Below are 15,588 nucleotides of genomic sequence, written 5' to 3'. Positions count from 1 at the left end.
TATACATCTGTGTCTCTTTTGCTATCTTGCATACAGGGTTATCATTACCATCTTTGTAAATTCCATATATATGTGTTAGTATACTGTATTGGTGTTTTTCTTTCTGGCTTACTTCACTCTGTATAATAGGCTCCAGTTTCTTGAGCTAGCCCCACCTGCCTCCGCTCAACCCTCAACTGAGTGTGTAACTTTGGGCCAGACTGACTCAGGGCTCAGCAGGATTTATCATTCAAAGTCCCTGTGCAATTGTTAAACAAAAAAGAGCAAGCAGAACAATAGCCACAATAGCAAAACCCCACTGCAACACCCCTCCCCAAAATCCCAAACTTGTCAACTTGAAGTTTGATGACCAGTCCTGGAGGATAGACAGACAGCCACATAACACTGTTTGGCTTTTTTTGTTTTTGATTTTGTTTGCCCAAATGACATTTTTTTTTTGGACTAAAGGGAAAATCCACTTATAGATGTCACCATCTGAAAAATTAGATTGTTAAAATATTTTCCTTATCCTAAACCAAGTCTTGCCCACATCTTTGTCTCATGAAAACAAAAGAAAACAAAGGGGAGAGAAGTGGCTGTGGCTTTAAAAGGGCAGATAATTCAGGGCGTTCTCATGATGGAAATGCCCTGTATCTGGACCATGAAAGTGGTCACATAGTCTGCACACATGGTGACATTCATGGCACTAAGTGTGCACACACACAATTGAGTGTGTATAAAACTGGTGAAATCTGAATAAGGGGGATGGATTGTGTCATTGTCTGTTTCCTGGCTGTGCTGTTATCCTAGAGACACATAAGACGTTACTGTTTGGGGAAATTGAGTGATGGGTATGTAGGATCTTGCCTACACACATGTTATTTTTTAATTGGGTTATAATTACAATGATGTATTGGTTTCTGCTGTACAACATGAATCAGTTGTAAGTGTACATATATCTCCTCTTTCTTGAACCTCCCTCCCACTCATCCTCCATCCTTACCATGTTACTCCTTTCAGCTGCATTTGAGTCTACAGTTATTTCAGAAGAAAAAGTTTAAAGAAAAAAAAGAAGAAAAATGTTTGCAACTTTCATCATTTGGGAAGTGTTTTGTTTTCTAGGCTTCCATTGAACATCACACGAAATCCATTCCCCATGTCCCTATATTGTTCTGTGTTCTGTTTTTAATCAATTTTAATAGCTGCATTTTCTTCTATGGAGGGGATTTGCTGTGCTGTAGTCCTGTACTGTGGGATTTAGGGAGGTTTGTTTCATTTTTGCTACTACAAATAATACCTTTCCATTTCTTTGTAAACACTGAGATAGCTGTGTTAGTCCACTACATGAGATAAATTAGCTATAGGACCTTTCCAAGGAGCAGCAGGAGATGAGAGCAAATAAGGGTTAAAAGAATTGATTTTAATTAAGCAGAAATGTCTTCGGCAGTCCTAGTCAGCGTCACTCCCACCGATTTTTGATGCTAATCTTAGCCTCCTCTAAGGCGCTGGCATCTTCACTCTACCTGAATTTATTAGTCAAACCTTCAATGAAGATCATCAGTGATGTGACAGTTGAGATGTTAAAATGGAAACTTGGAAACGATCTCTCCTTCTGTCTTATTGCATACAGACAGCTCTTGATTACCCACGTGTGGAACAGCAGGGCTGTAACTGTCACTGCTCATGCTAATTCCCTGGGGGCTCTCAAGCAGTCCTCCAGCAGGGCCAGGGGCACAGGGCCCCAAATAGAGCCTTCTGACTTCATGTCCTCTGAGGTTACACACCCTGTCACTGAGGCGTATCCAGAGGACTAAGGAAGTAAGACTAATGATCTGGGGTGAGGGGCTGCCCTCCACCAGACAGCACTGCCTTCGGGCACTGCTAGTGAGCATGTGCATCAGCTTCAAATGATGCTTTCATTAGATCACCCTTGTGATAGAAAGATGGTTATCATTTGTTAGACATATAAATATTTTCAAAAGTTAATTTATTCAGTGCAAATATTTGGGGGCCTCCATTCCCCTTCATAGGCTGTGCCAGGAGTGACCACTGCTAACAATACAGGGCTTTTGGGACAGCAGAGAAAGAAGAAACAGTCCAGGCCACCCCAGCCAAGTTCCGGGATGGAAAACACCCACATTAGGCAATCCATTGTTTTGCTTCAATACATTCATTTTTTTTTTAAAGGCCTCCTCTGTAGGTTTATTGACTTATCTAGGGTATCCATTGATTATTACCTAAAACAATAGGTTCTTAATGGTATATCTGAAACTCTTGGGGCCAGGTGCACTTTGGAATTCAGGATTAAAAAAATTTTTTTTTTTAGATTTTTAGAAAGGTAATATTATTCTGTATTATCTAACACCTTAAGCAGGGTCTAAAATCAAATACATTAACATTTCTGCAGCCAAACACATGAATATTCACAGTAGGCAGGATCAATAAGGACTATCAATAGCCTTGTGTCACATCAGACCAAGATTTGCTGGTCAGTGACATTGCTGCAATCTCTCAGAAGAAGATTGGATGCTTTCTGGGTTTAGTAGTTGCAGCCTGTGGATCATGTATTTGATTTTTTCAAGAAGTGTCATCTGTCTCTGTTAGTCCTGCCCAGTCATTTAGTTAAGGCAACTTAGCAATGGCTCTTTGAGTAATCTGAGTAATCTGTGTGAAAAGTAGCGTGAGGCTTTTTTTTTTTTTTTTTTGTGGAATTGCAGAGACCAGAATGATGGGCAGGCCATCTTTTGAAGGGGTGGGGGAAAAAAAAAATCAATGTTTATGCCTTTGGGTGTTGCAGCTACGTTATTTATCAAACAGGCTATCCAGAATTGAAGCAGCTTCCGCTCTCTTCTGCCTTTCAAGCACATCAAAGGAGGATGGTCAGAAGAGTGGGCCCAGTTACCCTAATTACACTGTACCAGCTGGCCACAGGCACTGGGAAGAGTTTAGGGAAGGAAATTAGGTTGATGGTCTGAGATGCAGCGTAAATTCACTTCTTTCCTGATCTGAAAATATCCCTTCCAGTCTTATAATTCTGTGATATCACCGTATCTTCTAATTAATTAAGAATTTTGGCAGAAAATCTTTTAATATTTTATAAGAAAAGTAACTGCCTACAGGGCTCTTCAGAACCAGTAATTATTCACCCTTTTGAGGATGCTACCAGCAATAGCCAGGGTAGAGGCTTGGGACTTATAAACTCCTTTTCCTTGGCACCACTACCTGGGCTGAAAAGTATCAGTGGTGGCTGCCCCAGGCAGCTCCTGGTTGGTCAGGAGAGAGGAGAAAATGAAGGAAAAGTCTAAGAGAAGAGGGAAGAGAGGTGATCTCTCTCCTCGTGGATTTTTAAGAAGGATCATTTGATTTAGAACTTTGAAATTCAAGGTTGGTACCTTATCTTTCCATGCCCTCATCCCATATCTTGCATTAACTAAGTTGCTACTGACAAAAAGGCAACATTATCTGAAATAACTTGATATCTAGATAAATCTTGCATGCTAAGTCGCTTCAGTCTTGTCCGACTCTTTGTGACCCCATGGACTGTGACCCGCTATGCTCCTCTGTCCATGGGATTTTTCCAGGCAAGAATACTGGAGTTGGTTGCCATTTTCTTTTCCAAGGTAAATCTTACAGAAGGCAATTTGGGATGAATTGGTTCTTAGGTGTGTAGAACTCACTGCATTGCAGAACTCAATTTTGTTCAGCAGGTTTTGCTGACTCCCATGTCCTCTGTGCCATTAGGCCCCATGTGGAACTTACAGGAAGTCTGGGGTGGGGAGGGGTCTCTACTCCTTTTCCCTGAGATGCGTGCTTGGGAGTGAATGGAAAGAACATTTGGGGTTCACAATCATGTTAGTGTCAAGAAAATGATGGCTGTGACCATCAAGAACTCATTCAACTCAGCTACCTCTATGATAATCAGAACTGGGTCTGGAATGTAGGAGGGGCTTACAAATAATTCTCTTTTATTTTTTGGCTATGCCTCACAGCTTGTGGGAATTTAGTTCCCTGACCAGGGACCTGTGTCCTTGGCAGTGGGAGTGCAGAGTCCTAACTACTGGACCTCCAGGAAATTCCACTTATAAATAACTCTTGAGCAACTGAGTGAAAGTGAAAGAAAGTGAAAGTCACTCAGTCCTGTCCGACTCTTTGAGGCACCATGGACTATACAGTCCATGCAATTCTCCGGGCCAGAATACTGGAATGGAGAGCCTTTCCCTTCTCCAGGGGATCTTCCCAACCCAGGGATCAAACTGAGTAAATAACTCTTAAAATAGTAAAGTTTTGCTTAGGCCTATAAAAGGGATAGAAATGTACTTCATACATTGAACACATGCACACAATGTTGTCGGCTGGATTGTGTGGCCCCCCTCCCATTCATATGAAGTTCTAACTCCTAGAACCTCAGAGTGTGACTGTATTTAGAGGCAGGGTCTTTAAAGAGGTAATTAAATCTAAATGAGGTCATTAGGGTGGGCCCTAATCCAAGGTGATTGGTATCCTTATAAAGAAGAAGAATTTGGACTCAAATAGTTATCTGGGGAAGGATGTGTGAGGCACAAGAAGACCACCAGCTTTAAGCCAAGGAGAGAGGCCTTGCAAGAAACTCACCCTTCTAGGACCTTGATCTCAGACTTCTAGCCTCCAGAACTGTGATAAAGTAAACTTCTGTTGTATTAGCCATTCCAGTCTGCTGCTACTTTCTTAAGGCAGCCCAGGCAACTAACACACATGAAGGCTATAAGACATGTGTAGGGAAATAGAATTCAACAGGGTCAAAACTGACCAAGTCTAGCTACACCAAAGATGTTTTCATCCTTTAAACACTTTTCTTTAGCATCTTTGAAGTTAGGGTTTGTCTTTCCTCTTCTTAAGATACCTTGAATGGAGTAGGCCTCTTTTCCAAAAGCTGGTTGCAAGCATTGGAAACACTGCTTTGTCTCCTGTCCCTACATTTCTTTGTAATAATCAGAAACAGTGCTGCCCAGCCCATGAATAAGAGCTGTGGCAGCTATGTATGTGCAAACTTCCTTAGAGCTGTGAGGGCCCAGAAAGGGGAAATTCCTAGATATGCTCTTTGGCTCATCTTTACTTGTCTCTCACTCAGAACCACTTCAAGAGCATCTTGGAGGGAGAAAACAATGTCCCCAGAAGAGCAGCCTCTGGGGACAGTTGTGGGGAGAGGGAGGAGCAGATATCAGGCGTACTTATAGGCTCGTGGAGTCTCCTCTACCCCATCCCAGCTGAGAGAGTAAAGGCAGAAGGAAGTAAAGCAGGTTTTCATCAAGGTTTGGTGACGCCCTATTCCAGAAAGAACTTCAGTGGCACAGAGATGTGCATATTTCAAGATAAATAAAAATGAGAAATACAAATAAGACAAAGAAGCAGTCAAGTTTGCGAGGCAAGATGGATCCAAGGGTGAGGTGAGTAGCCCAAAAGCATGCCATGAATTTGCCAGTTTTTGCTCCTGGGTGTGGGGTGTGGGTACAAATGTACCTTTTAGGGGAGTTTCAGCTCTCTGGCAACTTAGTGTGTGTGTGTGTGTGTGTGTGTGTGTGTGGAACAAAAACCTTTTATTAGTGATATCATTCACAGTGTCCATGAGGTAAGCACAAACTAAGTGCCCTGGGCATGACACTCAGGGCAGAGAGAGATTAAATCCTCAGGTTACAATCTTTTTCTGTTCAGTATGAGCTGGTGTTGTTACACTGAAATTCATTTCACTCAATAGATGACCAGCCCAAATTTTGATGCATTAAGAAGGATACTTAAAACTGGTGTACTGGGACAACCCAGAGGGATGGGATGGGGAGGGAGGCGGGAGGGGGGTTCAGGATGGGGGGTGGGGGACACATGTACACCCGTGGCTGATTCATGTCAATGTATGGCAAAAACCATCACAATATTGTATTATGTGCATTTTCTAATTGTAGTACAATCATTGTTTATATAATAAAATGAGGAGAAACCAAGGGAAAAAAAAAGTTAATTTCACTCAAAGCAGTTTTGGGTGTTGGCAGGGGAGAGATGCCAATAAAATCTAAGTTTAGTATAAAATCAAAAAGAGTATGTGCAGAAAGAAAAATTCATGACTCATTCAATTTTTATTTAGCTGTATAATATTGAGTACTAGATTCACTTGGAAATTTTGGGAAATGGCCTGGCTCTATGCTATATTGTGGAATAATAGAATCCCTGAAAATTGCCACAGCGAGGGACTTCAGGAACCAAGCCCCCATTTTTTTTTCCTAGATGAAACTCAGAGAGGTTAGGTAATTTCAAGGTCACACAGTGATTAGTAGTAGAGCTGGGGACCAGAATGCATATTACCTTCATCCCAGCCCAATGCATTTGGACATCAAAGGATGCTTAAGAGTCTTAGTTTGAACTCATACTTTCTGAGGTCATTAAAAATATGTTACTTGTGAAAAGCTTCACTTTCAAGCCTCAGCTATGTGCAGACAGATAAATGCAGATTAGAGTTGGTTCTCCTGTGAGCAGGTTACTGTTCTATTTTTAATATTTTACCCGCTGATACTCTAGAGATCAAATTCTTCTGCCTATTGTTCTATTACCAGCACTCATTAGACAGGCCTTGTTACATATAAAACATTGTCTTTGTTTTGCTGCCAGTGAAAAGATTCATGTAGATGCAAGAACATTTGCTCTTTACATGGTTTGAAAATAGTATTCTGGTTTTAACTGGACCAATCCTTTATGAAAGACTTATTTCCATCATGATCTTTCTTTAGAGAACTCAAAAAGAATGTGTTTACCATAATAATTTGGAGCAAGAAGTCAGAAAACAAGATTTTATAAAACATAATCGCTTTAGAGTCCAAAAATAGAATTACGCCAAGAGTAGGAGATATCAAATCACCTCAGATCAAGTATCCTTTTCATTTAAAACATTTCTAAACGCACATTTGGAAAAGGATTCAGGCAATGTGTCCTTATGCAATTTAAGTGCAGGCAAATTCTAGCACTTAAAAATGTCATTAAGGGGAAAAAAGGAGGCATTAAGGTGATCTTTATTTCCTCCCAGTTGGTGCCTGTTCTGAATTTGTTTTCTTCTGGTGTTTCTTATCCCCAAAGCTCTATTAAAAAGGGATGTAGGGGTCTGTTACTTTTCACCCTCTCTTTACAGTTCCAAACCTGTCTCTGAATCCTATGGAGATGCTGCAGAGATCCCTAAGGTTACCAAAGCAATTTTCCAGCAAATGGATATAACCTCCTTTGTACACAGGGATAAACCAAAATACTAAAAACAGATGTGCAGGACTCAGAACAGAATGAAACATTCTGATACTTGACTTCATTTTTGTATTTATTACCCACCTTCAGCTCAGCAACTGCCTTATTGCAATCCCATACCTACCAAAAAGGAGCATTCTTGGGTGTCCACTGTGGTGAAATAGGAGCATCTACATCCTTGAGTACTAAGAATCCTGTCTTTTGGGCTTTTGCAGCATTTTTATCAGAATGCTGATTTTAGTGTTCTGGAAGGACAATTGTATATAGCATATTGACATGAACAAGTTAAATTGTTCATTTTCTTTCAGTTCAGTTCAGTCACGTCTGACTCTTGGTGACCCCATGAATCGCAGCACGCCAGGCCTCCCTGTCCATCACCAACTCCCGGAGTTTACTCTAACTCATGTCCATCGAATCGGCAATGCCATCCAGCCATCTCATCCTCTGTCGTCCCCTTCTCCTCCTGCCCCCAATCCCTCCCAGCATCAGAGTCTTTTCCAATGAGTCAACTCTTCGCATGAGGTGGCCAAAGTATTGGAGTTTCAGCTTTAGCATCATTCCTTCGAATGAACACCCAGGACTGATCTCCTTTAGAATGGACTGGTTGGATCTCCTTGCAGTCCAAGGGACTCTCATTTTCCTTAGGCCACCCAAATCACCTGCATTCTGAGTGGTTGAATTATAGATCTCCTATATATAATGTCAGCTATTTTACATCAACTCCAGCTTCTTGGATTTAATTTATGTTATTTAAAATTTTTTTATCCATTCATTAAAAATAAAGATTTTTGAGGCCCTAGAACATGCCAAGCTCTGTGCCTTAAAAGAAACTTGTAAAAATTAATTTAAGATATTATTCACAGACAACCGGATAAATTTCAAGGATAATGTTTCTTGAAAAAGAAAGACTTGGTATGATTGCAGCTCTCTAAAAAATGCATCAACTCAGGTAGAGAACAAAGGGAAATGAGACTTGGGACTTCCCTGATGGTCCAGTGGTTAAGAATCTGCCTGCCAATGCAGGGGACATAGGTTCAACCCCTGGTCCAGGAAGATCCCACATTCCTTGGAGCCACTAAAGAGCACCACATCTACCAATCTGGCAACCTACAGCCCGAGCACCACAGCTAGGGAGTAGCCCTTGCTCACTGCAATTAGAGAAAGTGCGCACACAGCAAAGAAAACCCAGTGCAGCCAAAAATAAATAAAAATAATAAAAAGGAAATGAAAATTGTTTGTATTAGGGTTGAGTGATGATAGATTTTTTCCTTAAAAATAATCAAAATTTCTAAGTCTTTAGGAAGAAAAAAAATTCATATATACATACCATTTAATTTAGATAATTCTGAATAATTCAAGTTACCAGAATTTCCCTTATCTGTCTTTTTCACTCCTGTGTCTCCAGAACCTAGCATACAGTCTGGCACATAAAGGTTTTGCCAATGTTTGTTGAATGAAGTAATTCAAGTGAAAGAATTGTGGATCTTTTATTAATTTGGACTCATCATCTCATCTGTTGATCTGATGTTCACAAAGGCCTGTCTGGCATTTGCCTGTAGCCGGCAAAACTGTAACAGATGACTCTGCTCTCTTTGTATTCTTTATAGGAATATTTTGCACCATTTCCCTCTGCACTTACGCTGCCAGCATCTCCTATGATTTGAACCGGCTCCCGAAGCTAGTTTATAGCCTGCCTGATGATGTGGAACACGGCTACAGCTGGTCTATCTTTTGTGCCTGGTGCAGTTTAGGCTTTATTGTGGCAGCTGGAGGTCTCTGCATTGCTTACCCATTTATCAGCCGGACCAAGATTGCACATCTAAAGTCTGGCAGGGACTCCACGGTATGACTGTCCACACTCAAGTTCACTGCTTGGTGGCCCCGTCCACAGTGAGGACGACTCTTGAAGGGGACGGAGCGGAGTTTGAGTCAGGATCCCAAGCACAAATACCGTCTTTTACATTCCAGTCTGTTGCCTGCCAGCCCCTTGTGGATGACTGATATCTAATCATGCAAAACCTCCATACTTTTCTGAGGACAAGACTACTGTGGATTCAAGTGCTTTAATGACTATTTATGCTTTGACTATGAGGAGTAGGGAACAGTGCCATGGAACATTTCTCGGTTTAGAAAGAGAGGAAACTGCAATGGAAAAATTTGTACGATTGCCACTTATTTCAGAAAGTTTGTATATAACAATTACCCGAGAGTCATTTCTATTTGCAAAAGGATTCATAACAAAGCGAGAATAATTTTCTTGTTGTTGTACCATGCTTGTTAAATTTTCATGCCGCACCTTCAGAACTTGTCCTAATGGTCTCTTGTTGTGTCAGCTCCAAATATTTGTGCATTATTCGTTGATGTTTTTTGTTACAAGAAGATTCTTCTGTTGCCTTATTTATTTTTTAATTGAAGTCTCTTCTCCATCTTTGTATTGGAATTGAAATCATAAGAGAAACAGACCAACAGTGGAAGAGTTACCCTGTAATACTATGCAGTATTGTTTGAAGTCCTATGTGTTGTTCAACCTGTCTCTTCATGGTAACCAGATCTCTGCATTAAATGACTGCCTCCTTGTTAATCTGGGTGTGTTTTTCTGTCTTTCAGCTGTGGCAGTTGGTCTCCCTAGCCATTTGGACAGGTGAGGACCCTTGTTTTTAACAGACTTGTTTCATTTCAATGAGGTTGGTCATTTTTATTCATCTTTTGTGGCACCCGCACACATGCTATTGACGAAAGATATCATTATTCAAGCTTCTTTTAAAGCCTTACCGAAGTATTTTGAGTTTTCTTCTCTCCCTCTTCCTCTCTGTTTGTGGTATGCCTGGTGTTTAGCCAGTGATAAGAATTTACAGTTTCTGGCCTTATCCTTGGACCTCCTAAGCCAAAGGGTTTCAACCTTGGCTGCACATCAGAATCACCTGCTTAATCATCTTCACTTGTACCTAAACTGGGCCCTGTCTCAGACCAATTATCATAGAATATCTGCAGCTGGGCCTCAGCTTGACTATTTTGGGGAAAGAAACACCTCAGGTATGACATGCAGCTGTGATTGAGAATCACTATACTGGGTCAGAGCTGTGGTATCTCCTTAATAGCTAACATTTATTTAGCACGTACTATGTGCCAGTAACTGGACTATGTTTTTTCCAGGTATAATATCAAAATTCAAATCTCAAAAGTTCTATCAGGTAGGGTTAGGCAGCACCCTCCAAGCCTTGTGGATGACCAGCCTCAAGACAGAAGACAGATCCCAGAGACAGCAACAGAGAGACATCAGCAGTTTATTGGACATGAAATCGTACACATCTGAAGCAAAAAGGGCCTAGAGCAATACCCCTCAGTAGACGGCAGGCAGGCTATGGCAGTGCTCTTTGCTACCTGGGGGAGAAGGAGGCTACCATTTCTAAGGGAATTGAGTCAGGTTGGCTCATTAGTTACCAGGGAAACGAAGCTGAGACACGTTCCCTCCCAGCCCCCGCCCCTCAGGTTAACAACTATTATGAGGGTGTATGTTTCCCTTTAATAAACTAGCAGGTGGAGCCATTCTGGCCTGAGGGGCAGGGGCAAGCATATTCCCTTGAGTAGAGTGTAGGTAGAGCAGGGATGGATCAAGCAGAGGATGTGCTGAGAGCGAGAGAAGAACTATTTTGAGTGGCCTGATCATCCAGGTAGGTACTTTTATTCCATTTTACTGACAATGAAGCTAAAGGGCAGACTCAGAGCATTCGCTTCATTTTTTCTTAATGTGTGGGTATTAGAACAAAATTAAAACTCTTCCATGGTGTTTCCTATCTTTTAAATGGAAGAGTGTGTATGTTCAATTCCTAAGCTGTGTCCAACTCTTTATGACACCATGGACTATATATAGTCCGCCAGGCTCCTCTGTCCATAGGGTTTTCCCAACAGGAGTGCTGGAGTAGGTTGCCATTTCCTCCCCCGGGGGATAGTCCCAAACTAGGGACTGAGCTAGCATCTCCTGTGTCTTCTGCACTGGCAGGCGGATTCTTTACCACTGTGCCAGCTGGGAAGCCCTAGATGGAAGGGTGGGTTTACTAGCTAACTTTTTTGCTTTTCCTTTTAACTTTGGCATTATCTGGTATTCTACACACAACATGTGAGAAAGATGGTCTATAAAAGAGAAAAGATGTTATACCAGAAGTACAGCAGTGTTTCAGATTTTACTTTTGTAAAAGATTTTTCTCTCTTCATGATAAAACCTGATTTCGTGATTGTAAAAGGACAGTGATAATCTACCTACCCCTGCCCAAAAATCAAACTTGATTTCCAAGCGATGGTGTCCACATATTGTCACGTAAGCCTTTCAGAAGAGGTTAGATGATCCGGGTGATCTCATAAGCTCTTGCTGAGGCCTGTGGCTATATTCCCCGACAATCTCTCAGGCCTATTTAATAAACCCATCCCTCTGGATGAGATCAGAGATGTATAGAAAGGGGCAATTATTTTCATTTATTACTTATGTGGGAAAATTTCAAAGCCGGAGAGCCGTTTCTTTGAAGTTTTCTTTAAAGAGCCCCATGGAAGATGTCAGGACTCTTGAGCATTTATATTCCAACCACCAGAGCAGCGTCTGAGTAAGTGACTTTTGAAGTTTCTGAGAAGCTTCCCAGGGGCTTGAGGTGTGAGTGGAAGAGAGCCTCAGAGTGACAGAAGGTTGAAGGGTTCACATACTAGAAAGATTTGCCCAGAAGTCAGGGGAGTACACTTAGGATTTAAATTTGTGTTGGCAAGAACAGAGCTTCCCTGCCTTTCAGCCAAAGTGAGCTCAGAGCGAGGTTTCTTGCTTTCTATTTACTGTCTTAGAGTGTGAGTAAATGTTGCCAAAGACGGGCATTTGGCTTCCAGTCCTTAGGCTTCTCATAGAGCTGTTTTCTTCATTGTCTTGCAAATGAGGAGTGATTGAAATGGCCACACAGTACTGCATGTGCAGAAGAATTCATTAATGTTGTTCTCATGTTCTCTCTCTCCCACTTGGAGTTGCATGCCTGTAGCTAGGCTACGAGTGTGTGTGTGTGTGTGTGTGTGTGTGTATCTTTTGCCTTGAGCATTTTTGCAGAGCAGAAAGCAGAGGTAGCTGATCTCCTTGAAGAGAGGATGCAGAAGTCCAGAAGGGAGGCCAGGCTAGAGGACTGACTTTGTGGGCAAGAAGTGCTCAAGGGCATCCTGGAGACTGGAGAGAGAAAAGGGTGGCAGGCCTGTGATTAGCTGGGTCTGTGCATTTCTTGGAAGAATTTCACCAATGACTCGGTGAAAGAATCCACCTGCAGTGCAGAAGACCAGGTTTGATCCCGGGCTCGGGAAGATCCCCTGGAGGAGGAAATGGCAACCCGCTCCAGTATTCTTGCCTGAAAATTCCCATGGATGGAGGAGCCTGGCGGAATATAGTCCAGAGGGTCACAAAGACTTGGACACAACTGGGCAACCAATGGACGTCTCAGTGGTGGTCTGTCTGACCCTTGGGAGGTCCGGGGATGTTGGTACAGTTTGTGTGTGTCCCCAGTAATGACTGAGAGCAAATACCCCCTAAACCTGCAAGGAAGGGCTTTGAATAAAAAATAAATAAATTTACAGAACACCCGAGATTATAGACTAAGATTCAGGTCCATCTACCACATATAGATAACATTTACCAAAACAGAGAGCTCTACCCAAAGCCTTAATGAGGTAATCATAGGCCCCATGGACCCCTCCTTTTATCAGTATCATTTTTGGTTTATTTGCAATGTTAGAACATTGCTGCCCACTCAAAGGAAACCCTATCCCCTCCTTCTTTGAAGCACCATTACCCTTAATAAGCAAGAGTCCTGCTGCTGCTGTTAAGTCACTTCAGTCATGACCAACTCTGTGCGACCCCATAGACAGCAGCCCACCAGGCTCCCCCATCCCTGGGATTCTCCAGGCAAGAACACTGGAGTGGGTTGCCATTTCCTTCTCCAATGCATGAAAATGAAAAGTGAAAGTGAAGTCACCCAGTTGTGTCTGACCCTCAGCGACCCCATGGACTGCAGCCTTCCAGGCTCCTCCGTCCATGGGATTTTCCAGGCAAGAGTACTGGAGTGGGGTGCCATTGCCCCCTCCAAAGCAAGAGTCCTGGTATACTTCAAATATTTGTTGAATTCTAAGTGGTTTTCTAGGCACTTGGGGAACACCAATGAAGCAAAACAGACCAAAATTATTGCCCCTGTGAAGCTTTTTCTAGTGAAACACAATAAAGTACAAATAAAAAATTTGTTACCCTTTCAAGCCCCATGTGCATGCTAAGTCACTTCAGTCATACACAGCTCTTTTCAACACTATATGTTATAACTCGCCACGTTCCTCTGTCCATGGAATTCTCCAGATGAGAATACTGGAGTGAGTTGCCATTTTCTCCTCCAGGGGATCCTCCTGACCCAGGAATCAAGCCTGCATCTCTTGGATCTCCTGCATTGGCTGGTGGATTCTTTACCACTAGCACCACCTAGGAAGTCCCTTCAGGTGCCACAGGATTCCATAAATCCAGGATTAAAATAATTCAATCCAGTTATTAAGTAAATTTCTTTTGAATTATGTTTTCATTGGCTATGTACTTTATTTCATATCATTCTTATTTGAATCTATCCTCAGTAACATGAAAAGTACATTATTAAATTTTTTTTTTGGTGGGGGGGATGAGTTTGCCTCTTGAAGACTTCCCAGTTGAAGTCACCCTCTCACCCCTAACTGGATGATAGACTCTTGCAAGGTGTAAACTGTGTCTTGTTTGAGTTTTTTCTCCAGTGTTTAGCTCTGGAACCCAACAGGTGCTTATAAACCTTTGTGGAATAAATGTATGAGTTCAGTCATAGAAACAAACTCTCTTCTTCCCTAGACAGAGCTGACTCTGTTAGCACCAATTTTAGGGATCCCATAAAAAATAAACAGTAGTATTATAGGCTAAGTGGAATGAGAATATAGCTTGGCAAGCAAGGAAGTCTCATTAGAATAATTAAAAGGACTATTAACCTAAACTATCCCAGATATAACGTGAAATGTGTTATGAACTAAGTACCATGGGACATTTATTTGATGGTTCAAACAGTATTACATTAGTAACCTCAATATTGTTCTACATCTCATTTTAAAGTTTTTTCATTTATGTGCTGATATGTTTCAAATCTCTAATTGGAATTCTGAAAGGAATGCTTCAAAAATTATTTCCTTTGAATGTAAATAGCTATACGGACCAAGAACCCTTTTAAACAGCATTATTTGAATTTCCCTGGGGCCCTGTCATTTGACCGGAAGTTCTCCTTGCTGTAGGACAACCACAAATGCCTGAAGATGCTCAGGTCACCCCACTGCATGCTGGGAACATGGCTATCCAATGTATTTCCTCTTTGTATACAACCTATATTTTGCCATCCTTCAAAAGAAAGATTTCTAATTGTTCTCAAACCTAATAGAATATGTCTTCTTATAGCATCGGTAAGAGGAAAACAAATTGGTTGGCTATAGAATAAGATACTTTTCTGTCTTATTTCCTATTTTTTCCTCTGTCAGCATGTACTGTACTGTAGAATACTGTCTGCTATGTGCAAGGCCTTGGGCTACACATGGACTTTTGTCAGGGTCTGTCTGCAGACAAGAAATGAGGGAAGACCACAGACTGGAAGAGCGAGAGCACGGGGCAGTGGTGCAGGAGAGACTTCCAAGATGGGCAGGGTCTTTCTGGTCACCATAAGGAGACGAGGTTTTATTCTGGCCTTGAAAAGCAATGAAAGTCTTTAATGAAGGACAACAATGGGATCTGATTTCTGTTTTAACAATGTCAGTGTTGTTGCTGGATGAAGAATATATTGGAAGGATGCAAGACTTGAAGTGGAGAAGCCCATTGAGAAGGAGCGGGGCGGGAGTCCTGGAGATGTAATGGTGGGTACGAATATGATGAGGAAGATAGAAGTAGGGAGATATACTTTATAGATGGAATTGACAAGGCATGCTAGTAAGGTAGATGGAGAGGGGGAAAAGAGGGGACATTATCAAGGATGACAACTAAGTAATTTTTGGTTGTTCAGTTGCTTAGTCATGTCTGACTCTCTGTGACCCCGTGAACTGCAGCACACCAGGCTTCCCCATCCTTCACTATCTCCCAGAGTTTGCTCAAACTATGTCTGTTGAGTCAGTGATGCCATCCAACCATCTCATCCTCTGTTATCCCCTTCTCCTCCTGCCTTCAGTCTTTCCCAGCATCAGAGTCTTTTCCAATGAGTCAGTTCTTCATATCAGGTGGCTACAGTACTGGAGTTCCAGCTTTAGCATCAGTCCTTCCAGTGAATATTCAGGACTGATTTCCTTTAGAATGGACTGGTTGGA

The 15,588-nt window shown here is 41.9% G+C and overlaps 1 protein-coding gene across 3 annotated transcripts in view; it reads left to right on the top strand.

The window, feature by feature from the left end:
- Positions 1–9,814, top strand: part of TMEM178A (transmembrane protein 178A) — a 58,195-nt gene extending 48,381 nt beyond the window's left edge. For all 3 annotated transcript variants that reach the window (XM_069583509.1, XM_069583510.1, XM_069583508.1), the window contains one exon: positions 8,841–9,814. In XM_069583509.1, coding sequence (XP_069439610.1) covers positions 8,841–9,082 — 242 coding nt within the window. In that variant the 3' untranslated portion in view covers positions 9,083–9,814. The remainder of the gene's footprint in view (positions 1–8,840) is intronic.
- Positions 9,815–15,588: the final 5,774 nt, after the last annotated feature.

The sequence above is a fragment of the Ovis canadensis genome, chromosome 3 (genome assembly GCF_042477335.2).
Source record: "Ovis canadensis isolate MfBH-ARS-UI-01 breed Bighorn chromosome 3, ARS-UI_OviCan_v2, whole genome shotgun sequence".
In the NCBI taxonomy this organism is placed as follows: domain Eukaryota; kingdom Metazoa; phylum Chordata; class Mammalia; order Artiodactyla; family Bovidae; genus Ovis; species Ovis canadensis.
Note: the sequence above shows the minus strand (reverse complement) of the source record. Positions and strands in the feature narration are given on the sequence as shown.